This window comes from Chanos chanos, chromosome 2 (genome assembly GCF_902362185.1).
Source record: "Chanos chanos chromosome 2, fChaCha1.1, whole genome shotgun sequence".
Taxonomy (NCBI): Eukaryota; Metazoa; Chordata; class Actinopteri; order Gonorynchiformes; family Chanidae; genus Chanos; species Chanos chanos.
In genome coordinates, this window is record NC_044496.1 from 23184012 (window position 1) to 23209906 (window position 25895).

The 25895-nt window shown below is 43.5% G+C and overlaps 1 protein-coding gene across 1 annotated transcript in view; it reads left to right on the plus strand.

Annotated features, from left to right (window-relative positions):
* Window positions 1-25895, plus strand: part of itfg1 (integrin alpha FG-GAP repeat containing 1) — an 88130-nt gene that overhangs the window by 17917 nt on the left and 44318 nt on the right. Inside the window, exons 7-10 of the mRNA XM_030765042.1 lie at window positions 752-801; window positions 7796-7877; window positions 13717-13811; window positions 23700-23872. Coding sequence (XP_030620902.1) covers window positions 752-801; window positions 7796-7877; window positions 13717-13811; window positions 23700-23872 — 400 coding nt within the window. The remainder of the gene's footprint in view (window positions 1-751; window positions 802-7795; window positions 7878-13716; window positions 13812-23699; window positions 23873-25895) is intronic.

Here is a 25895-nt window from a genome sequence, read left to right on the forward strand (position 1 = left end):
TGAACAATGCCAGAGACTCTGACTGGATGAATATCTCAAGACCCTTATGCCAATTTAGACACTTACATGCACAGTATATTGTAAGACCACCACTTGAGGTTAGCCTTTCACATGTGCGTGTGTGTGCTTTTAGAAATGTATGTTCCTCTGAGGTGTGAGGTGAAAATTATAGATCAGTTATGTTTTTCTACTTTTGTCTGTAGGACAGTCAGGAGGTAAAATAAGCCTGAAAATGTGTCTCCTTTTTTTAACAAAATTTTAAAAAAGAAAAAAAAACAACAACAAAAAAAAAAATCCGCTGAGCATGGCTGGTGCTGGTCTGGTTTTTTTTTTTCTTCTTCTTTTTCTTCATGCTGCTGTTGCTGCTGTGTGTCTCTGGCGTTGTCTCTTGGCCTTGCCAAGTATTGCAGTGTGCAATGGAGCGAGTAAGGAGTAAGCAAGCCTCAGCAGCCAACAAAATGGCTCTAATCTGGCTCCTGATCACTCTCTCTCTCTCTCTCTGGGAACTATGCCTCCACCTGTTGGTGATGGATCTGTGGTCTGCTGCAGTGTGAAACTACCATGACTGTTGTTTAAAAAAAATAAATAAATAAAAATAAAAATAAATAAATAAATAAATAAGAGTGCTATGGCTTGTCTTCAGTTCGGAGCACTGTGGAAAGGTCATTCATCAGGAATAGTGAATAATTAATGCTAACCCCTCTGCCTTTTTCTTCTTTTCTTTTTTCTTTGTTTTTTTTCTCTCTTGCAGATTTGTTTCTCACCACTGTGCAGAACAAATTTGAAACCTGGATCAATAAGGTAGGGTACACCTGTGTTTCATTTTTCTTTTCTTCTTTATTTATTTATTTATTTTTTCAGTCTTGAAATTGCATCCCACGGCTGTGTTTCAACGTTGCTGTTGTCCTTTTGGAACTGAGTTGCTTTTGCAGTGAACCCCAAGGGCATTCACATTTATAGATAAATACAGTTAAATCAGATTACAAGGCATTATAATAAAATACTGTTCAGATTTCACATCGTCTACATGATGTGAGTGAGACTTCTTAGTAACCAAGGGAAGCTAGAGTGAGACTTCTTGCTCAGTGAAAGGTAAGAAATAAGAGAGTCATCATAAATCCTTGTTCCATACTGTTTAGGGTACCAAATAGGAATGATATATTTGATTTCTGTGTGGAATGACTATTAAATAGTACCACACCTCGTTGTGTCTAATATAATACACAGGCAGTGGATGGAGGGAGGGAAGGTGGTTATACAGGCAGTGGATGGAGGGAGGGAGGGTAGACAGGCAGTGGATAGAGGGAGGGTGGGTAGGTAGACAGGCAGTGGATGGAGGGAGAGAGGGAGGGTAGGTATACAGGCAGTGGATGGAGGGAGAGAGGGAGGGTAGGTATACAGGCAGTGGATGGAGGGAGAGAGGGAGGTTAGGTATACAGGCAGTGGATGGAGGGAAAGAGGGAGAGTAGGTATACAGGCAGTGGATGGAGGGAGAGAGGGAGGTTAGGTATACAGGCAGTGGATGGAGGGAGAGAGGGAGGTTAGGTATACAGGCAGTGGATGGAGGGAGAGAGGGAGGGTTGGTATACAGGCAGTGGATGGAGGGAGAGAGGGAGGTTAGGTATACAGGCAGTGGATGGAGGGAAAGAGGGAGAGTAGGTATACAGGCAGTGGATGGAGGGAGAGAGGGTGATTATACAGGCAGTGGATGGAGGGAGGGAGGGTAGACAGGCAGTGGATGGAGGGAGAGAGGGAGGGTAGGTATACAGGCAGTGGATAGAGGGAGAGAGGGAGGGTAGGTATACAGGCAGTGGTGGTTATTATTCAGAGGACATTGCCTGTCCCTGACTCTGTTAGTGAACTGCTATGTTGGCTTTAGGTAAGAGTTGGACCTGCAGTTATGTGTCATGTGAGGGGGAAGCAGAGCACTGTGCCTGAAGGTGAACTGAAGATGAGGGAAGACAGAGGAGCAAAATGAAATAGAGAAAGTGAAGTATGTGGAGGGAATGTTAGGCTGAGGGGCAGGGAGGTTGGAGATACATATGAAATGAAGACAGAGGTCATGAAAAACAGCCGATAAGGTGAAGGAGCTGCTGAAGGAGAAGTGGGGATGTACAGAGAGCATGACACCAAATCCATTTAAGGAGAGAGGGAAAGAGAGAATTCTAGAAAGGTCACTTTGACAGGATATGTAGTGGTCAGGACCTGTATAAACCGATCTTGCGCCTAACTCAACTTGGAGATGGATGGAATAATACAGGAGCAGCGATTCAGACTAGCAGAGATGGAAATAATACAGAGACAGTGGATTACAGTTACAGAATACTAGCTTTGTCTCCTCCCATTGCACCCAGTGTCTGCACCTCATCAAGTCACATAACTATATACAGAGAAAAAAGAGATGTTGGAGAAATAGAGAGAAGAGAATTGGAGATGGACACTGAGGAAAGAACAAGCAAGTTAGTGAGAGAGAGAGACAGAGATAGAGAGAGAGAGAGAGAGAGAGGAGTGGAGGGGCAGGAAATAATTGGATCTGTGATTAAAGAGGTAGAGAGGATCGCAAATCACTAATCCCATCAAAGGCAGCCATTTTGTGCTCTGTGCTTGTTTTTCTTTTTTTTTTTTTTATTTCCCTTTGTTTAATTCTTTTTTTCTTACATTGAGAAGAAAAGCACAAGGGACTTCAGTAAAACACAGTGTTGATTGGTGACCACAGGGTCAGTAGAGTGTGTCCCTCATTACCAACCCACTCTCACCCTCATTCATACACAAGGGATTTTCAAGTACATAATCACACACACACACACACACACACACACACACACACACGCACGCAAACACACACACGCACGCAAACACATACACACACACACACACACACACACACACACCCCCAGAGTAACACTACAGGGACTCTCTCCATGTAAGATCCCAGTAATCCTTCCTCTACTTGCTCAGTGGGTTTTAAGTTGAACAGTGCTTGGTCACAGGCCAGTACCCTCCTCCCCTTTTGCCACACTCCATTTTAATTACTTTCCCTTTCCCTCCCGAGGTTTTACAGTCCCTTCTAACCAACGTCCTAATTGCACACACACACAAATACACACATACGCAGAATCGTTCGCATTTGTCTAAATTGAAAGGCTTAAGAACAGAGTTTAGCTGTAGACAGCACACAAACCCATTATTTTAATACCTGATAGCATCAGTCAATTCAGCAGATGGAGCCTGCTCACACTAACCAAACAGGCAAAAGAAATATGCATCATTTGACACCATAATTCACTGAATGCAGAACGTGTTTTGTTTTTGTTTTTGTTTTTCTTTTTTTTTTTTTCTCCCATTTTATCACAGTCAACGATGAGATACCAGTCCTCCAAGTGGGGAGAGAATAGGCGTCTGAAGCAAAGGCTTGTGTAATAACAGCTGTAGTTTGAGTCAGGATGCAGTCAGTTTCTCTAAACATGAACACAGAGCTCTCTCGGAATGTCAATCGCAAAAAACCTCAATCAGACACTCTCCCAGCTTTAAAACCCTGCAGTCTCACCCACCCTACTCCTCCTTTCACACAGTTTCAGCACTCGAATGATGAATCCACTGCTGAGTCTGTTAACGGCACAGACTGACATCAGATTCCAATCATGTCCCACTCCAATCGTGTTTGTACTCCGAAAAAATGTATGCCTTCACAGAATTCCGTTTATCAATTTTCATCGCTGTCAAATGCTCAATAATGCACTGTGGCAACCTCGCCGACCTTTCCATATGGATTCTATATCGTGGATGATTCTTTGAATCTTTGATTCAGCCCAATAGAACGGGTTTAACCCCAACACATATGTGCCAGGCTCCCAGACTCTCAATCGGGTCTGTGACTCTGATTAAGGCTGTGCTTACTGTTGGCTTATATTGCATGCCTGTAGTGCTTAACAACAAGGTTTTGTCATACCATCAGAACAATCTCCAATCTCCAATCTCCACACAGAGACACATTCATTTATAGGAAACCGGTCATTACCATCAGGAAGGTCTGACGCATCTGTTCTAGCTTTAAGGGCTAAGCTTTCAGAATCAAGTGAGCTACAGTCTGTCACAGTCAGCCGCTTCATCAGCATGCGCTGTCTCTCGCTGTCGCTCTGATATCATCTAATCATACAGTTTAGCGTGCAGATCTACACAAAATACACAATCAAAGGCTTGGTCTCAGTGACATTGTATTCTGCAGCTGTGCAAGCCATATATCCATCACACACACACACACACACACACACACAATCACACACACACAGAGTGTAAGAAAGAGAGACAAGTAGAGGGAAGCAGAAATAATACAGTGATGCTCACATGCTTTAGCACATAGATCTGCATGAACCACACAAAGTCTTGGCCTCATTGACATTGTAAGTGTGTGCGTGTGTGTGTGTGTGTGTGTGTGTGTGTGTGTGTGTGCGTGTGTGTGATGGCTACATGGCTAGTATAGCTGCAGAATACAGAGTGTCTTTTGTATCTTTGGTGTCAAGATAATCAGGCCTTAAAGTTCCTAAAAACACTCAGAAAAAGACATAGACATGCCAGCTGCATATGTTTACCATGGATACTGAGCTGTTTCTTTCTTTCTTTCCTTTTTCTTTTTTTAACGTGCGGTCCAACGGTTAGCATATGTTTAAGCTCAGTCCAAACAAGGCGATTACTGAACGCCGCAGCACTTGTGTACTATAGACAAGCAGTTGGAGCTCTGCCCAACAATCAGTTTTTGGATCAGACCAAAAATGAGACATATGCTTACACTTTCTATCAACATCACTGTGTTCTTTATGCTTCCCTCTACCTGTCTCTCTTTCTGCATCTCTCTCTCTCTCTCTCTCTCTCTCTCTCTCTCTCTCTCTCTCTCTGTGTGTGTGTGTGTGTGTGTGTGTCTGTGAGTACATGAATGCCTCTCAGGAATAACTAATGTACCCTCCGTTTCGCCTCGGCATGCCCACTGTCACCTGTCCAGAGGGAAATAAAATAAAGAGAGGATGACTGGACTCTTCCTTCATCCCTCTGTTTTTCCCTTCCTCCTGTCCTTCTGTTATCCCGTGAATCTGACAACTCTCTTCTGGCTCTGATCCCAGGCTCAGATTTTATAGGCTGATTGCACAGCAGCAGGGAGGAAGTATCCCTTACAGAGTGACAATTAATTAATACATTTTGTGGTATTTAAAGTACTGAGTGCTTGTTCTGGTGGAGCAATGCTTTTGTTCTGCTAATGATGCTGAAGATGCAAGTTTCAGCATTTATAGAGATGGAAAAACACTGTAACCCAGCGCCTTTACCCAGTGTAGCATTCTTCTCTCTGTGTTAATGCTTAATGCAAGGTTTCAGACAGAATGGACACAGGACATTGTGTGTCAGAGCAGACATACAGTGAATAATTAATAATAAATAACTGGTGTTGATAATCCCTTTGAATTCCACAAAATCATAAAGGAAGCATTAAGGATGGCGAATCCTTCATCTCCCCTCTTTGGAAACAGGGTTAGGACTATAGGGTAGTAGTATGTGCATATTGATTATACAAACAAACAAACACACACACACGCACACACACACACATGTAGATTCATACATGCAACAGTCAGCCCTGGGTGTAGGTTCAAAGGTCGTTTCACTAGGTAACACCAGACTGCACTACTGCTCTCAGAAATGCAATCAGAGATTTCCCATAGGACCTATTGAGTCACAGAAAGAACCTAAACATCATTTTGTGGGTCACTAAGCTCCCATCCCCTTGACAACATTTGCCACTTATACATTTCCTCAAAGCATTGAGTCAAACACACTTCTGAATGTCCGAGATGGAGATTCAAGCTCAAACACATCACGGCTATTTCCCTCTCTCATTGACACCAGTGCTCAATCAGTACATTCTGAGTTAGACCTCAGTATGCTTGTGATTTCCCTCAAGTTGAAGAGATCGGGGTCACCCTGTGTCGAGTCATCGCTATCTTTACACAAAGTGGAATATGATTTTAAATGCACGATTCATTACAGTCATACGTCAGTCGACAAGTCGCACATGTTTATGCTCAACTCGCAGTAACACACCAGCCAGCCTTACGTGAACATCACCAGACCAGCAAGTAATAAGAGCCCAAAGAGACGGTCTGCCCGAAGTTCAGAAGAAGGGAGCAAAACAAAGGGGGGGAGCGCTGGCGGTTTTATTTTTTATATCCTCTGTAAACTTCACACCCCGGGCTAAGAGCCGTTATATAAATGGTGTCACTCGGCTTGTGTAACAGACCCATAAAATCCAAGAGTAGCTCACTGTCAGCTTTTTTTTTTTTTTTTTTTTTTTCTCCCCTTCTCTCTTCCTAAATACATCGTTACTGTCTAGTTTACTGTGCCATGTCTGTTTAACAGTAATCTCGACTCATAAAAGAAGGAGCGAAAAGAAGAAAATCCTGTCTCTCTCTCTCGCTCTCTTATTTAGTAACGTGAAGTTGTAATTTTTGTCAAATGTAATGAGACGTATTACTCCCCAGCCATGTCAGTTTTCAAGGATTCATATATCCGGCAGTAACAGCGTGCCAGCGCATCTCGCAGTCTTTTCAGGGGGAAAGAATTTGCGTAGCGTCTGCATTTCTGAGGGACCTGGAGTTAACGGTTGCCATTTTCATCAGCCGCTGAGGGAAGCCCTGTGCCGACGCTGAATGGTGGGGTTTTTTGACGGACAGGGAACGGGCATGAGTGGATTCTGTGTCAGAGAAAATTGACTTAAGCTCCAGGGGAAGAACAGGATGACTGTTCAACTCCCAAGAACCACTTGTCACCGCAGGACATCGCAATATGAACCGCCGCTCGATACCGCTAGGAGCCTACTCCGTGTCTCGGAGCAAAACCGGCAGTGTCTCCATATCCTGGGATGTCTTAAATAAACTCACAGTTCTTTGACTTTCCCCTCTTCGACATCTCTCCCTCTATCTGTACACATTATGAGTAATGACATTTGATTACTTTGATCTGCTCATTATTAAATCCATGTGGACTTCTACCTCTCCATTATTCTACATTGAGCTAGACAACTACAGCAGTCGCCTTTGCCATAATGATTACCTTGCACATGGAAGAGCTACTGTACTGAATACTCTGTGTGTGTGTGTGTGTGGAAATCATCTTCCTGTATTTCAAACTCTTTTAGACTACAGGTTACATTTCTATACTGTTAAAAAGCATGTGCTGCTGTGCCCTACTGTGCTGAAATTGATTCAAACATCTGCTCCATCCTGCCCCCACTCCTCTTCACCTATCATCACGCCATGATCACTTCCTTGATTCCTGTCACTCTCTATCCATCAAACCCCGCACATCCTGACTATCTAACCAATCACACCCCCTTTTTCCTCATGACTGGCCACCTGCTGCATCAATCGCCCCATTGACCCACTGCTTGTCATCCCCCCCCAATCAAATCTTCTCGTTCATCATGGCAGGCCCCACGTTGTTCTGCTTCCTCTCAGTTTATTTGGGTAAAGCTGTATTCCACCCCTGCTTTTCTGCACCCGTCAATCAGCGTTCATTAGCCCGCCCACTATCTGTCCATCAACAGCTTTGATCATCGTTAAACTAAGAGAAAGTATGAGCAGTACCTCGTTGGTTTGGTCTATGACATGAGGGTTTCAGTAAAGGGGCCTGGACACTGGACCGGCAAGTGGTTTTAACCTGGACAGCAAAGTGTTGTGTCATGGATGTTGCTACTTTGATGTTGTAAATAAGTCACTAAGTCAGTATCCTTGTTCCTTTGTTTCTTTAACAGGATGGAAATTTCAGCAAAACCATAGAGAGAAAACTACCTGAGAGTGCTCAGACTGTGGGCCAGTCTGCTTTTGTAGACTTTGGTGAGTATTCATCCTGTGTATTGTGTGTTGTGTATTGTGTTTTGTGTGTGTGTGTGTGTGTGTGTGTGAGAGAGAGAGTTTGCATGTGTATAGGGGGATTATCATTTCAGACACCTTACTGTTGTTTTTTGCAAATTGTAGCCAACATCCCTGACAACATTCTTATATCATTACTCTGCTTGCTGAAATTTCTTGGTATTTTGGCAATTCTTCATTTTTATATCATTATGTAATTGCATATTATGTCAGTTAAATTGAGTCTTGTAGTAACGCTGAATCACAGAGCTCAAATTAAAAACAGAGAACAGAGACAGAGAAAACTGCCACCATCCATCTGCCAAGCTCAGTGTTGGAAGACTCACGGGTCTCCTGAGTGCCCATTAAACATTTAGAATACATATTCCCCCCTTCCCAAAAAGCCAAGCATCATGGGATGCTGGGGATGACACCCGCTGTGGCAGCTCATGTTATGTAAATGATTGATAAGCAAAGTGAAATGACCTATATGATTTTATGTGCTCAGTTCCTTCTCCCTGAGGTGTTTGGCCTTTTAATTCAAAGCCTAGGCTTATCAGAGCACAGAAGAACTTTTTTACTCATCCCCTTGATCTCAGGCATTTTTTTTTAACTGTGAATGCCAAAATAAAGGAAACGCTTGAGTAGAAAGCGTCTATCCCCTGTTTACTCAACAGAGATACGGTAAATTAACACTTTCCTACTGTGGTAAAAGAAATAAAGACATTTAACTGATTTTGATGGAGGAGTAATTGCTAAGACATATCTAGCAGCAGCTTCAGTGACAACTGCTGACCTCGCTTGCGTGTCTGAAAGAACAGTGGCTAAGGTGACGTTGGCTGGGATGCCTGATGGAAAGACATCATCAGTTAAGGTCAGTCGTGTTTGAAAGTGCATGCTCCTCAATCACAATGTTCTGAGATGCAGGGCAAACCTTACCACCCCTAAAAATGTGCATTTGTGAGTAAAGTAGTGAAAAGAAGGCATGAGGTGGAATATTAAGGGGCAGAGAGGAGTCGCCACATCAGATGAGTCATCCTTTACCCTGTTTTTAACAAACAGATGAGTACACGTGCAGGCCAAGCCAAGAGAGATCCACCAGCCCACGGCCTTGTTTTGCCCAGTAAAGGCTCTGTTGCTGGTGCAGTGTGTTTTCCTATTGTGGCTTAGATCCATTCAGCTCTTCAAGGGCAGAATAAATGGCAGTTAATACAAAACCATTCTGAGTGATCACCTTCATCCTCTGCTGAAGCATTTAAGTCCCGATAGGATTGGTCTCTTCCAAGATAACTGTGTCCCCATGTGCAGGGCGTAAGCGGTCACAGAATGGTTTAAAGAGCGTGATAACCATCTAAGGCATGTACCATGACAGTGTTAGTTGCCAGATCCGAACTCTTGATGGAGTTTGCCACATTCTGTGTTCTCCACCAAAGAAACATCAAATAGTGGACTGCTTTATGAAAGAATGGTGTCACATTCCGCCAGTTGAAGGTCTAGACACTTGTTGAATCGATGACACTCTGTGATGCACTGAAGCTATTCTGTTAACTCACGGTGGGCATGACCCCCCTTTGAGGACTCTTAATGTATCTGTTTCCTTTATTTTGGTATATTTCTGTATGTTCTTTGTTGCACTAGAAATGTCAGCCATTTCCATGGTTAGAGAGCTGAAAAGAAGAGGTCATTGACTTAAGCAAAAAGGTGGCTTGCCTCTGCTAAAGCTCGTCCCTCTGTAGTCCTCTTTGAATTTCTGACACATCAGAGGAGATAAAGAGTGCATAATTACCTTTGAATCCTGTTCTTTCTTTCTCTTTCTCCTTCTCCTTCCTCTCTCGCTTCATATTCAGGTACTTAATACCCTAGAACCATGTATTTGTTGCTTAATTTTTTGGTTTATATGAGCATGTATACTTTTTCTGGACGTTGTTTTAGTCACTCTACCATCTCAGGAACTATTATTTAGTCTTACATTATTTTATACTGTAAGTAAGTCCAATGCTGACCCAATGACATCTGTAAGGATTTGAGCATGAAATATTGATATTGAATATTGAAATATTTTGACCTTTTGCCCATGGTATTGGGAATGTATGTAGTAAAAGCATACATACATACAAACATACATGTTTTTTTTTTTCATGTGAATGTTCTCTGAAGGCTTGGTTGACATTGGTTAGGTCAGTGTGTGTGATGTGGTGGTAAGTGTGTGGGTTGTTCCACACTCAGAGGGAGTGTATTATCAGATAAAGTATTCTTCTCCATCACCTCCCACCTCTCTTCCACAGCAGGGGGGCGCATGCTGACACTCAGCTCAGAGCTTATTGTGGGCACTGTTGGTGTGTTTGTGTGTGTGTGAGTGTGTGCGCGCATGCCCTGACTTTATTAACTTACTGCCATTTCTTATATTCTTTCCATTTAACACTAGATAAATCGTGTTTTTCTTGTTTCTTTCCTAATTCTTCCATTCACCACATTTTACACATTCACACATTCATTTCACATTTTCAGAACTGAACAAATTCATTAACTATGCTTTCTGCCTTTCCATCTTCCATCAAACCACACATACACACACACAGACACACATACACACACAGGTTGACGGTGATTATTGGAATGGTTAGATTGATCTTTGATTCACTGAATGAGAAGTATTTGACAGGACTTTGCCCTGAGATCCTTTAGGGGTAAAGATGAATCTACAGCCCTAGCACAAGCCAAGGTCATCATCTAACCATTTGTCACCATCAACGGTGAAGAGACACTGCAGTCTTCGTTCGACGTGTGTGTGTGTGTGTGTGTGTGTGTGTGTGCGCGTGTGTGTAAGCAGCACAGCCTGTCAGCACATGGGACTAGTTTAAAGAGCTTAATTACGTCGGTCTTCAAAGCCTGCCGTCCTTGATTTTGGCTTTTGTTCCCTGCTTCAACCACGAGCGTCGCTACTGAATTTGAGTATCACCAACTAATTAGAAAAGAAATATTGGATTCTGAGCACCTGCATTTTCCTTGCCATGTAGTGAATTTGACCTCCAGGAGAGCAATGAAAGAGAAAGCAAATGCAAGCGCTTCAAAGTCTGGAATCATTTCAGATGTGAAAAGAAATGTTTAAAAGTAAACGGAGGTGGGAGAGAGAAAAAAAGAAAAAGAGGGAGAGATGGCGAGTGTGCGCCAAAAAGAGAGTAGGTGGGAGGAAGGCGGGGGAGAGATTGACGAGAGGAGAGAGAGAGAGAGAGAGAGAGAGTGTGTCTAGCGTCTGTGCATGATTGTTAGTGGGAGTTATTCTGATCACACCCCAGGCTGTCAGTATTTTGGCTGCGCTCTCCTCTGCCTCCTACCTCTTTAGTGACAGATCACAGATCCATAACGGTGGCCTTCCTCTCTGAACTGTGCTCGGTAACCAGCCCTTCCACCTGCACCCCCCTCCCCAAACCCCTCCCCCTCTGCAAACCTCCAGCTGCCCACCTCCGAAGGTTTGCCTGCTCGCCGCTAAACAGCCGACAGTACGGGACACAGACTCCAAAAGCCAAATGCCAGATTGCGAGGGAAGAGGAGAGAAGCTCTGTGGCGTTGGCGTGGAAGGGTCAGCTCATGACAACTTCCCCCTAGTTACAGGTTCACATTAGGTCACATTAGGCCTGAGAGAAAAATCTGGCAGTTCTGTCAGTCACATAATAGGACTGATTAGTGTCTCTACATCTACACAGCGATCTTACCCGTGTCCTTTATGGTTCTGTTCAAGAAATAAACCACGCCAGAGTAACACAGCACTCACCTAGGGACATATGTTTTATTAAAACTTTTTATTGTGATTTCAGGAGAGGGATTTTAAGACAAGTAACACTCCAAGTCACTCATGTTCTTCATGTATGTTTTTGACATACATAATAATGATTAATAGTATTTATAGTGCTGGAGATGCACTCTCAGCACAGAGTGAGAGAGCCTTTCCTCATCAGTAGCCCATTCTGTCTCTCTGTTCAGACACACAAACAGTCTTATCTCGTGAATGTCTACAACACTGGACCGCGGCCAGTCTTAAAATGAGTACAGTTTGGCAGTTCGATCCCCAGTGATGTAGAATTTATAATATATTCCCAACAAAACCCTCCGTCTGTCTTATCATAAGAGTAATTGCACTTCCCTTTTTTCGGTGACAGCGATCAATGCATAATTCATCAACGGAACCTGCGAATGGAGAGACACAATTGGCTGTCAAGAAGGTAGAGGATAGATGAGATGAAAGGACTCCTCCCCCTGTCTTGACTTTACCTTTCCTTTGTTTTTCTTTCAGTCCTTTGTGTCACACATAATAGGAGATGGCATTTGTGTCTTTGTCAGTTATGATTTTCAAATGCTGAGTTTGTGTGTGTGTGTGTGTGTGTGTGTGTGTGTATCTGTCTGTCTGTCTACATGTGTGTATGAGTCTATGTATATGTGTCTGTGGGTGCATAAATATATTTAAATGTTTGTTACACCTTTGTTTCAAATGTAGAAAATGGCTGAGTTTTCAGATGACACCTCTCTAACTTCAGAAGTGGAAAATTAAAAAAACAAAAGCAAAAACAAAGGCATCGTACTCTCTGCATGACACTGGGACACATTGTTGTTTACAAATACACCCTGATGAGTTTGAACATGTTTATTAGCTGTTTTAACTGTCACAGCTGGTGATCACAGCTTCACAGTCTCATGAAAAAAATGTTATCTCTGGAATACTGCTTTATTACTTCATAATTTAACAGAGGAGAAATCCAGCAACTTGGACAGATCTGTAAAAATTCTCCCCGCCTCTTTCTCCAACATTTAAAGGTTTATGCAGCAGCTTGTACTCCACAAAACCTATTCACAGACGCGCGCACACACACAAACACACACACACACACACACACACACACACACACACACAGCCATGTATACAGATGTGAGAGTTGAGACGGCCGATGTTCTGAGCGTGGTGGTGATGGGTGAGTGTGTTGCCGTGGTAATACCAGTAGCTTGGGCACTGCAGAGAGAGTGTAATTCCCGCTGTCTCTCTGCAGGCTCTGCTCCTGATTTGCATGGTTATTGGGCCTGTGCTGTATACCATGAATCTCAATGGAGACGTCGCCCAGCATCACAGCACCGGCTGTTTCTTCACTTCTCTTCCCTCTCCTCCATTTCTCCCTCCTTCCTTCTTTCTCTACCCTTCTCTCCCCCCTCTTTCACAGTCTTTCTCCCTCTTTGTTTACCCCCCCCCCCAGATCTATGATGAATTGTAATATGCCTCATAAGCTAGTATGCAGACTTTACAGACAGTAAATTTGAGAAAACGGAGAGATAGCAGAGAATAAAAGCCGGCATGTCTCTCTCTCTCTCTCTCTCTCTCTCTCTCTCTCTCTCTCTCTCTCTCTGTCTCTCTCTACCTCTCTCTCTATACGTCTCTCTCTCCACTCCCCCCCCCTCTCTGCCTTGGCCATCTTTTTGTCAGTATTTGTCCCACCAAAGCGAATTATCACTCCTGCAGGATGTACTTATATTTTTTTCAGGAACTCCATGAAATGTGTTATTTCAGCTCACAAATCAAACAGTTCATTTACTGTGCTGACTATATGAGAGACTCTGCAAAAATGATAATGTCTTATGTATTTTCCCTGAAATGAAAGTTGGAGTGAATACAATGAGATCAGTAGCTACTGACAGACTTACAGGCTCCATGGAATTGAACAACCAAGAGGCCTCTCCTATCATTAATTCTTTCATCTCTCACTTTCACTCCATCGTCGTTTCCTCTTCTGGTTTTTGCTGATTTTCCCCTACTCTCATTTGTTCTCTGCTCTCTCTTCAGACGGAGACGGTTTCCAGGACCACCTCCTTCCGGCGTGTATGGACAAGACATGTCAGAGGAGTGTCATCTACCTGAACAAGCCTGGGGAAACTGAGGTACATTACCCAGAACCCTGTACAGTTTACCAAAGTCCTGATGACTAGAGACACAGTCAGAGTGTTTGGATACTGTTACAAATCAAGGAATCATTGAGTGGACAATTTAAAACGTAGTTTACCATCCGTCTCTGGGAGAAGAACATTTTGTTAAACTATCGATTTTAACAGCTGCTTATCAGGGGATCAGTGTTTGCACTATTGGTGGTATATGTGGTGCCTGTGTAGAAGTGTAGGTAGACACTATATAAGTGTCTCAAAGCCATAATCTGTTCTCAAAGCGCTGGATTGATGATTCACACTCACAACTGCATGTCTGGGCCCAGTGGTGAGAGGTTATTTCATAGAGCTCTCTCTCTCTTCTCCTCGCACGCCCGCACGCGCGCACACTCTTAAACATACACATAGACATGAATGGGTGTCTCGCCCACCACAGAGATAAAGGAGACAGACTGTCGCTCTCTTTCTCACACACACACACACACACACACACACACTCCCAGGGCACGTGTCTGCTTTTGTACGCCTGTCACAGGCCTTGGGGATGGAGAGAAAGGGAGCAAAGATGGAGAGAAGGACAGAGAGAGAGAAAGAGGGGGGCAGGAAGACACGTGTCAGCTTTAGTCGGCCTGTCACAGATGATAGTCTTCACTGTCAGACACATGATGGCAGAAGAGAAGTTTGCCTAGTTCATTTATTTTGCCATCTCTTTGCCGACTCTTCTCTCTCTCTCTCTCTCTCTCTCTCTCTCTCTCTCTCATATTCTTTCTATCTCTCTTTTCTCTCTATCTCTCATTGAGTGAGGGTGAGTGAGAGTGGTATGAACTGAGTGAACCGTTTACAGACGAGGATTTGGTACTTTACATGTGCTGTTGTATGTGCCTGATGTTTTCAGTGTGAGTAAGTGGGCTGAAGAGGGTGGGGGGGGGGGGGGGGTGGATGTTTGTGTGTGTGTGAGACGTAATTTTTTCCATCAGTTTTTTTTTTCTCTCTCTCTCTCTCTCTCTCTCTCATTCTGTTTTCCTATCAGACTAATCTGCTCATTATTGACAATGTAAACATGTAGCTTTTTGCTCATTAGGCCGATTATAGATATACAAAGCTCTAAGCTCTCACCCACTCCACTAATACTGACTTCTTACAGAATGTTTCTCTCTGTCTCTCTCTCTCTCTCTCTCCCTCTCTCTCTTTCACACTCTTTCTTGCTCTTTCCCCTCGTCTTGTGTCGTTGTGTTTGTTTACTGGTTTCAGTCACAGAATTGAACTCACTTTCCTTGTTTGTCTTTCCAATAATGTGCTAAAAGCATACAAGCGTCGAAGGCTTCAGAGACCCATATCCTATTTGTTACAGTTGATCATTTTCTCAGCACCACTCCTATCACATGCTCAGGAACATAGAGTGAAAATAGTATTAAGCTTTATTTAAGGGGCTTTACATCAACGCATTACTGCGGTGAACTGTGAAAATGCATTGATAATATATTTATAATGTAATGTAGTAGGGAGGAGTTGCACTAAACAATGTTCACGCAGCTTTGGTGATGTAACCAGTTAAGGGCAGTTCCTTCCTCCATCAAAAGACATCCTGACAGTTGGCTTCGTGCTTTTAACTCACCCACCAGGGTGTCGGACGTCCTGCCCTGAGGTCGGCACTTTAGATCCAGCTTGGGAAAAATTTGTTTGTATTGCAGCAACCAGTTGCATATGCCATTTCATGCAAGTTTGCTGTGATGTGGACCAACTGGCGAGCAGCTCGAATTGCGTTATGTGTTCCAGAATTATGTTATGCATGACATCTTGTTTAATGTCAAGTATACCAATAGTAAATTGATGTTATTTAATTTCTAATCTTCTAGATTTGTGTGCGTGTGCGTGTGCGTGTGTGTGCGTGCGTGTGTGTGCGTGTGTGCGTGTGTGTGACGTCAGAAAACTCACATTCACAATGCAAGTTTTGTTTACTCTCCTGTTTTTCTAATGAGGACAATTTGAGATGATGAATGCAGTGCCAAAGGGACAAGACACATGGAACCATACCATCTATGTGCTGATTGGTGCTTGCATGAAATTTTTTGCATGAAATCAGACTTGCGGCTAGTTGGAGCCTTGCTGCCTCTGAGTACTTCATAAATTGTATAGGGTCTTTCACTATTCAGTTTAGGCGTAACTTTGTTGCAAGTAACTGAAAATGGGTTGGCCTGTGTAACAGTAGTGTTAAACAGATGTGTCCGAATTGCTGTTTCAGGGAACAGGGGCTAACACTGACACATGAGGAATCGTTTTGTCTATGATGTGTTAGGAGCACCGCTCCTTAACTCTGTTCAGGACTCAAACATGTTAATGTTTCATTCTCTCTGACATGAGAGAGAGAGAGACAGAGAGAGAGAGAGAGGGAGGGTGGGGGGATATTTAGGGAACAGGAAAATCTTTATGGAGGGGAAGTTTAGATTCAACTGTCTGTAAAAACTGCAATGCAGAAAGACAAACCCATCCATAAAACATACAGAGAGAGAGAGAGAGAGGGAGAGAGAAATGGACAGAGTCAGAGAGAGAGATAAATGCAGTCGGTTGTCTGGTTGAACTAGTGTGTGTATGTGTGTGGAATTTCAACTTAACCAGGGTGGGTGGAGAGAGAGAGAGAGAGAGAGAGAGAGAGAGAGGAAAGCTTGACACACTGGTTGGCCCCCACTCCTCTCCTCCCCTTTGCTCTCCTCTCACTGGCCCACGCAGCCTAGGGCGTCTGGCAGTTATTCATTTCATTTTCATGTACTGCATAATAGCAACTTTGTCCATGGCCTGACAGTATCAGCTGCCACTGTCAGGTCGTTTATTTTATTCCTTTTCTCTGAAGACGATAAATAATATTTACACCCAGCTCTTCACTTCTCTGCCTTCTCAGCACTCCAGAACCCTGCTGCTGACTGTGTTTGTGTGTGTTTGTGTGTTTGTGTGTGTGTGTGTATGCGGTGTGCGTGTGTATGCGGTGTGCGTGTGTGTGTGTGCGGTGTGCGTGTGTGTGTGTGTGCATTTGTGCATGTGTGTGTGTGTGCGTGCGCATGTGTGTGTGTGTGTGTACAGACACGCATGTGGGTACATGGAGATATATGCATGTGTCTGTAACACCTTGTTCAGTTTTGAACAACAGTAGAATAATTCATTGTAGACAAGCCATATGATGAGTCTGTTTTCATCAGAATACAAAACTACTTTAGCTGTAATGTAACCTGGCCTCGCCTGAACTCCCCACTGCTCCCTTAAGTCTTCTCCAACTCGACAGGTTATGAGTCGCTACAGACTGATTGAACTTAATGATTTCACAATCAAGAGTTTCACACAAAGTTTAGCTAACTTAGATTTAATTAGCGTCGTCGTATGTGCTAACTCGGGACAGGAAGAAGATCTTGAAGTATTTCTTTATTTGAGAGTTGAGAGGAGCTTGTTTTGTTGGTGTTGTTATTATTATTTTCAGGGCAGCGTGTGATGTTTGTGGTATCTGGTGCCATGACTAGCCTCGGGCCAACAGGTAATGCCAGCTTTGGAACTGGCTGGCGTTCAGCGGCAGTATCCAGCTTTCAATCCCGTGTTCCCTGAGGCCAGTGCCAGAGTCGCTGAGGACTCTCTTACTCAGACAGCTCTACATTTTAATGACTTGCCCTCTGCCAAGTGTTGTCTGTGGCAGAGTGTCTGGGAGGAGTCCAGAGTGACGCCAGGTAGAAGCTGGCCATGGTCACTCTCTCTGTCAGATGGTGGCACCTCAAGACACTTTATCAGTGATGGTGCCTGGGCCCTTTCACACCGTCACCATCATACACGTTTTGTCTGGACACTGAGTCTTTACTATATCTTTTCACTTCCACTAACATTGCCTGTCACTGCCTAAACAGCGTTTTGTCGACTTGAAGTCAGTCTATAAAATTGTGTGTGTGTGTGTGTCTCTGTGTCTGTGTCTCTGTGTCTGTGTCTGTACATGTGTGTGTGTATGTTTGTGTTTGTGTGTGTGTGACCACACATGAATGTATATATTAAATTTGAACATGAGTATATTCTTGACTGGGTGTATAACTGAGAGAATCTACTAAATATAGATTTGACTGATATGTCTGTTGGAACAAGGGTGCAGTCCTCAGATATGCACACACAGACTAGACATAGGTAGGCCTATTGTTTTTAAGTGTGTTTAGAGAATCAGACAAAACATGGTGCAATGGGATGTCAGAGTTCACTTACTGAACCTGCATATCGGAGGGGTTGCGTACATCACTGTGGTCGTAAAGCTTCCTTTACCATGTCTACGTCGCAAATTTTCATCCTGTTACTCTCCTCTTATAAAATTACTGAGATAAACGGGCGCTTGATGCTTTGTTTTCCATATGGAATGGAATGGCCTCGTTACGGTAATGCGACGACTGATAAAGTTTTTCCAGCGATCGTCAAGTCGGGCAGTTCATTAGATGCCACAGTTTCATATCATCCGTCGATGGTGCCTCTCCCCCAGTATCGATATAATGGCACGTTGTCTCACGTCTTCCCCGCCGGCTTCTGAAATTTTAATTTCTTGGCCTAATGAACCGTCGCTGCTGGGCTGTCGAATCGATGCAAAAGACGCTCGACTCACACAGGGCCTTTTTTTTTTTCGCATTAGTAAACAAAGCGTCAGGAACGTTGATGTTGTCCCCGTAGCTGTGACGATTTCATACGGATTGATGCTGGGGAAGAAGGCGACATTTGTATTCCGACTGCTCCTTTACCCATCAAATACAACACATTATCTCCACCGAGAAAATGCTATCATGGGTTTCTCCATTAAAGACATCATTCTCACTTTTTTCTCCCATTTCCCCTGACACCAGCTGAACAAGTCTCAAATAAATAGTGGAATAATTTGTTGACATTTGAACTTTTAAATGACAATAGTTGACGGTTACATTTTGGGAAGTTCTGTATTGTCAGTCTAACAAACGTGTTAGTAGAAAACTGGCATATGGTGTGATCTTGATCCAAATTTGCAATGCAGATATACTCCGTTTTAACAGATCACCTGCATTCAGCCTCACCCCCCGCCCCCCAAACAGCGCTCTGTCTGGCGTCGAGATTCAGATTTTCTCCAAGCACCGAGACAAAGTAGACAGTTTTTGTTGTCATTTCTTGTAGCTGGTGAAAGAACGGTTTGGTGGCATACTAGAAAGAGATTATTAGCATTCACGGATCTGACTCTACCTTGTTCTCTTTTTCCATTCCTAATAAACAGGAGACGATAATTAGGAGCTAAGTGAATAATTTGTACATTTTCAGTGGTAGCTGCTTAATTACAGAGTGTGTCATTATCCATGATGACACTGATTAGCTTCTGGCTCATCCCTTTTTGATTAGGCAACTGTGTGTGTTGTGTGTGTGTGCTGTGTGTGTGCTGTGTGTGTGTGCTGTGTGTGTGTGCTGTGTGTGTGCACGCGTGTGTGCTCTGCTGTTTGAGTATGCACATGTGTGTGTTAGGGAGAGAGAAAGTAAGGAAGAGTGGATGAATAAGTGAATGAATGAATGCAGGATATATTGACTGACCTGTTCTTGGTATATGTATATGTATGTGTATGTGTCTGTGTAGGTCTATGTGTATGTGTGTGTGAGAGAGAGAGACAGAGAGGGAAAAAGGAGGACGAAAATATAGTGTGGAAGAGCCCCCCATCATTTGGGCACTGTGTGTGTTGTGTGTGTGTGCTTGTATTCATGAGAGAGTGTCAGAGAATTGTGCATGAGTGCTGTGTCCTTTGGATATGTATGCAGCAAGTATGTGTGTGTGTGTGCGTGCGCGTGTGTGTGCGCGCGTGTGTGTGTTAGAGCCAGGTGGAGAGGGAGAATAAGACAGTGAAAGTGTATATGAGTGCCCCTTTATTTGGCTTTGTGCATGTACGAGTGTGTGTGTGTGTGTGTGTGTGAGAGAGAGAGAGAGGGAGAGAAAGAGGGGGGGGGGGGGGGTTATGCACACACCTAGTTAAAAGCTGATTGGGTAAATCAGCAGTGCAGCTGATGGATGAACGCGAAGGGAATAGCGTATGTGTGTTTTCACACTCCGTTCTCTGATCAAACCTCTGCAGCCCCATCCACTCCCACATCACTCCCCTTCAGCACCTGAAGCACAAATTACCTATTCCTCTCATCTCAAACCTCTCATCTTTGCCTCTCCCTCCATGGCCATATACGCATAGACACACACATACACACACACACTCACACTCACAAACACACACACACACAAAGACATGTACATGCGCACACAGAGCAGTCTCAAGTGCTAAAAGACATAAAATATGAATTTGACCTTTACTGTTTTCTGTTTCCTTGCTGTCACACATACATACCTCTCTGTTTGTAGAATCTCTCTCTCTCTCTCTCTCTCTCTCAGCTGTCAGCGGCAGCAGGGCTGTGGGTGCTCTGGCTAAACTTTGCAGTGTAAATAAGGTGCTAAGTGCTGTGTGTGGGGAGTCTGAGTCAGGGAAATGCTAATGGGGTTATGCTCCTTAGAGGCACTCAGGCATGTTACACTCCTTTCATCACACAAGTCTATTCAAACATGGCCCCCCACACCCAGGGCTCTTCCCTCTGGGTCCTGTCAAATTGCCCTTTGACCCCCCCTGCTGAACAGTGACCTCAGAGCATACACAGAGGCAACTAGAGAAAACAGGACTCTAATCCATCTCCTGTCAGAGTTAGAGTCCTGGCTGCCATGGTAACACTCTCTTATTCATGTATTCAATCAGTTTGGGCTGTGAAAAATAGTGGTTTGCCTATAGTAAAATATAGTATAAAGCTTTATGAAAAGGAATTTGGTCAGAGAATACAGAGCACTTTTAGGATTCTTTGTCAGTTTTCACTCCCAGTGATTTGTCCTCAAAAGACAACTGCTAAATGTATTATTACTTTTAATATTTATTGTTTGTCATGTTGGAGCACATTTTAGGTACTCTTTACTCTGTGCCTCCCCCCCCCCGCTCTCTCTCTCTCTCTCTCTCTGTCTCTCTCTCTCTCTGTCTCTCTCTCTCTCTCTCTCTCTCTCTCTCTGTCTCTCTCTCTCTCTCTCTCACTGTAAGCATGCCGGCTGCTTGCTTGCTCTTTTTTCCTCCTTTCCTCTTCCGTCTCCCCTTCCATTCCTCAGATCAGTATTAGTAAATGCAACACAGGGGTGGGATGACTCCCACCGCTGACACATTATGTGTAATGGTGTGTTTTAGCCATTTTCCAGCATGTGGATCTACTGAGGAAAACATGTCGGTTCTTTCTTTAGTGCCAGGTTGAGCTGGTGTTGCTAGTGCCAGCTCTCTTATTGGCCATCAGTGATGCCTGGCCCATACCCAGGCTCTACAGCAGCTGCTTCAGGTTATTTTTAAACTTTAGAGGGATGTTTCAAATGTGGCACAAACCCCCGAGTCTTCAAAAACATTTTGTGCCTGTAAGCCAGGGCAGAAGACGAGCTTCCAGGTATTGCTACTACCTGAAACAAGGACATTTTTCAGCATGTTTTCTCTCTCTCTCTCTCTCTCTCTCTCTCTCTCTCTCTCTCTCTCTCTCTCTCTCTCTCTCTCTCTCTCAATCTCTCTCTCTTTTTCTCTCTCCACATCTCCATTCTGCCCTCAGCAGGAGTGATATTGCATGGGTAAAAGCACGTGGCTGTGAAGGTGTAATGATCCAACCCCAGCATCAATCAGAGCACTGCAAACAGACAGCCAGACCTAAGGGCTCGTCATTTCTCCCGCTCTCTCTTTGTTTATATACGAGTGTGTGTTCAGACACTTGTGCGAGTGCATGCATTAAAGCCTCGATTAGCACACCGATTCAGAATCTCTCATCTCTCATCATTCCTCTCAGTTTGCCCTGCTCAGTGAATCAGTAAGACTCAGCTGCAATGCTCAGTCGGCACTTACATACTTCAGATTCTGTCAGCATAGACTGAATGATGGCAACAGTATGCAAATGGACAATAGAGTCACAGCTTTCAGCTTGACCATTTTACTGTACTACCAAAAGGATTTGCATGAGTTCTGAACGTGTCGTGGTCGTACCGACTGTACAGCAGATGTGTGGTCTATAGTGCAGGTTGGACCTCTTGTGTGTAGGAGGAGTGTGCAGACTGGGAGCGAGTAGCTTCACGCATAGGCTGGACTGTGTACTTCTACAGAGTACATGCAGTACAGGCAGCCAATTCAAACATAAAGAGACACTCCTACATCTAACCAGGATATTAATCCTGTTTGAGGTGGCATCACTAGCCACAGTAGGAATCAATCATAGCAATGATTGTGCGCACTACTCTCAAAGTGATAGCAATAAATTTGCTTTTAAACTGTCCTCTCTTTATCATAACGGGTTTTCCCGGAATTTTTCATCTCTGTGGTCAGCCGCCCCAGTCTCCTGAGGAAGGAGGAGCTCGAGCAGGCTGTGAAACCAGTATGGTTTCACACCATGCCTTCCTCAGAGAGAGAGAGAGAGAGGGAGAGAGATAGTGAGGGAAGTGTTCTTCAACCGTGATAGCCAACGGGTGAAACAAACAGGAGGAAGCAGAGGCTAGTGCTGCTTCATGTAATGTTGTGTATTCTTTAACACCTCTCTGATCAAATCAAAATACTATTAAAAAAAAAAAAACATGAGGAGAAGTCAGCACTAACATCAGAAGTCAGCACAAGTCAGCACTGCTTTCAAGCCTTTAGCAGACTTCAGAATTTTGTTAGGACTGTCATAACTTGCCTCTGTAAATAACATTCATATACTCAGTTATTGTCTCTTGATTCAAATTCTTTTACTGTGTTTTGTCCATTTTTGCAAACTGCTCAATTCACTGCTGATACATCTGTCATTTCAGCAGCTTTCAGCAAATTCTCATGATACTACTACAGCTTATCTTCTCTGTTTGCTTTGTGTTCTTCATTCACACACACACTCACATACACACAAACAAAGACAAACATATAAACAGCTCTCTGTCTTTCTCTAGCTGTTCCTTTATTGGCTAATGTTGACTCAGTGTTTATCTGTTCAGCGTAAGGAGATGGCCATATTAGCAAGTACTGTGGAATGCATCTCTCTCTCTCTCTCTCTCTCTCTCTCTCTAAAACACACACACACACACACACACATTCTCTGGTGTCTGGAAACACAGGGAATTGCACCTGGCTCTCTGTTTAACATTCATGAGCAGCTAAAGCCTGTAGCATCTGCGTTCTTGCCTCCCCCGTGCAAACTCTAATGGCTCTGGTAGAGAGAAAGAGAGCGAGAGCCCCAGAACATTACACTGCATTGAACTGCTGAAAAAGCCAGCTCTCAAACTCTTCGCTCTTTCTGAAGAGGCCTTTGTAGAGCTGGCCTCCTCACTTCCTCTCATTCACAAATCACTCCTAATCTACTTCCACAAGTGAACAATTTACAGCTGCCTTTTTTTTTTGTTGTTTTCCCTTTTCTGCAAGTCTCTGCTTTGACAGAGGAAGCATAATCAGTTTTAATGTTGTTTATTTACACAGTGTTCTAATAAATCTCTAAAACCAGCCATGTGAAATTTGAAAATTCATTTGAAAATGAATACAATGATTTAAATGTGTCTTTTTAAAGGACTGAAGTGTGTTGGTGTGTCTTTGCCTCAGACACCTGGATGTTTAGTGGAACTCTAAGACATTACCATTGAGGTGGTCCTGAGAACAAATCAGAGTATTAGTTTACCATTAATCAGTCATGAGCTGATTCTGTTTGGTACATGTATTGGTTACAAATATTCTGGCAAGCGTTTGAGAAACCTAGTCAGGGTTTTAACCTCCGCATCATTAATTTGACAGTGAGAGCTTTGGTGTCTGTTTCGTCAATGATCTAATTCTTTTTTAATAGGTCTTGTATTATTTTTGTTTTTGCTATTAGTGGGTGCCAATACTGACAGACTTCCAGAGGAAGGACACCCTGTGGGGCTTTGTTCCCCCTAAAGAGAGCCCTACCTCTGGGGAACTCAATGTCCCTATCACCCTACACCTGGGAGACTATAACCTGGACGGCTTCCCTGATGCTCTAGCAATACTTCGCAACACCAGCACAACGTAAGTGTGAAACCCTCACAGAACACTACACTCCATCCGCTCTAATTGTTACATCTCGTGGGGACATTAGACAATGGAAATGCACAGCTTCGTTACCCTAGCAACTGTTACTAAGGCTTCCAGCTGGGTCTCTGCTTGCACATGGGGCTCTAATGCATTTTTGTGGGCTGCAAAATCATATCATCAAAATCAATCATATCATCATATTCTGAGAGCATTTATAGTGAAGTACTGGCATATTTAATGTTCCACACATGAGCCGTGCACAGATATGGAATTTGATGAGCTGGATTGATCAAGCTGTTTAACAGCTATGGTATTGAATATTACACAGAAAGAAAAACTTGACAAAAACATGTTTTTGTTTTTTTTGTTGTTGTTGTTGAATAACTTTATGCAAGTACACATTTCCAGGGAGATATAAATGTGGCACAAAACATAATACCAATAGTATGAATTTGGTCTCCACCTTATTACAGATATTAAATCACATTAACATTATTAATATTAACACAATAATGTAGTAAGTCCTGAGACTCAGTGGTCCTGGTGAATACAGCCATGTTGTCCTGTAACACACAGTGTCAGCCAAGCACTGAGCAGTACAGTTAGTGCAGTAATAAAGTTTTGTAATGTAGACACTAACAGTCAGTTTTTATGACAGCTGCAGTGTTTAGCCCACTGTGAGTTGGATTGAATTGCTGGCGCCGTGGTAGTAAACTATCCTTGGATATGAACACATGGATTCCTGTTACAGCACACTCCTTTTTATTCCTTCTTTCTTTCTTTCTTTCTTTCTTTCTTTCTTTCTTTCTTTTGTTAACCAACTCATCACTAGTGACACAGTCAACAACTGGCATTTGTGAGGCAGATGCTGACTTGTACTGCTGTGGATTTATAATAACAGAGTTTTTGTTGTTGTTGTTGTTGTTGTTGTTGTTGTTGTTATTGTTTTAATGGCTATCAAGCTTAAAGTTACGCTTTCATAAGTCATAGTGAGGATGCCAAACACTGAGAACGGAGCTACTCGCCAAACTGATTATAGATAATCATCCCCATCGAATGACTCCTTTTCTTCTCATCTGTATTAGCAAGAATGGTCATGTTGATGATAAGCTTGAAAAGCTGGCCTTGTCTTTGAAACGTTCCTGCCCCCTCGAGGGGTGAAATGATCCGCCTGAAAACAGCAGGGGGGGTATGTGAATAGGTTATCGCTAAGGAGATTGAGATAAGATATCAATCAAAAGCTGTTCCGATTTTTGTCCCTTAAATGGGTTTGACACCAGACACGGTCAGATGATGCAGAAAATAACAATGTGAATGTGATGTGTGCAAGTGAAGGTCAGGTTTTGTGAGATCATGTGCGATCATGTAAGGTATACTTTTTCAAGCTCAGGAAACATCCTAAAACATCATGAACATGTGGGCTCCACAACCCTCCAACTCACATACACACATGCATGTTAGCAACCCTGCAGTCACACGTGTTCTCCCGCTCACTGTCTCTCACGGTCATAGTCTTCAGTTTTGTTTTGTGTTGTTTTCCTCTTTTTTTTTTTTATTCTTGTGTACTGTTGTTGCGACCGTCTTTGGGGTCAAATTAATCTTCACGTTAGCGACAGCTTAACCCTTCCCTTTTCTTCGGGTCACTCTCTCATCCACTGAGCTTAAGACAGCTATAGTCTCCCTTAATCACCTACTACATCTCTCATCAACTCACAGACATTAATCAGCTGGCCGGCTTGGCCGCCTGCCGGAGGAAGACCGGAGCGACGGCATCAGAAGAGACGAGCAGTACAGTCTTGACTCTCCTAATGGTGTTTGATGATGGAGGAGTGTGATCTCTCCTTCATCAGCGAGGAGCTGGGCGTTACGCTCCGTCCTCCGTTCCCAGATGGCCTGCTCCTTATCCCAGCCTCAATCAGTAGCCTCATGCCGTTCTTTATGTCGTATGCGCAACTCAATCTAAAGCTCCTTAAAGCTCGACAATGACTTTGCTCAAGCTGCTTTCAAGCTGAGCTAC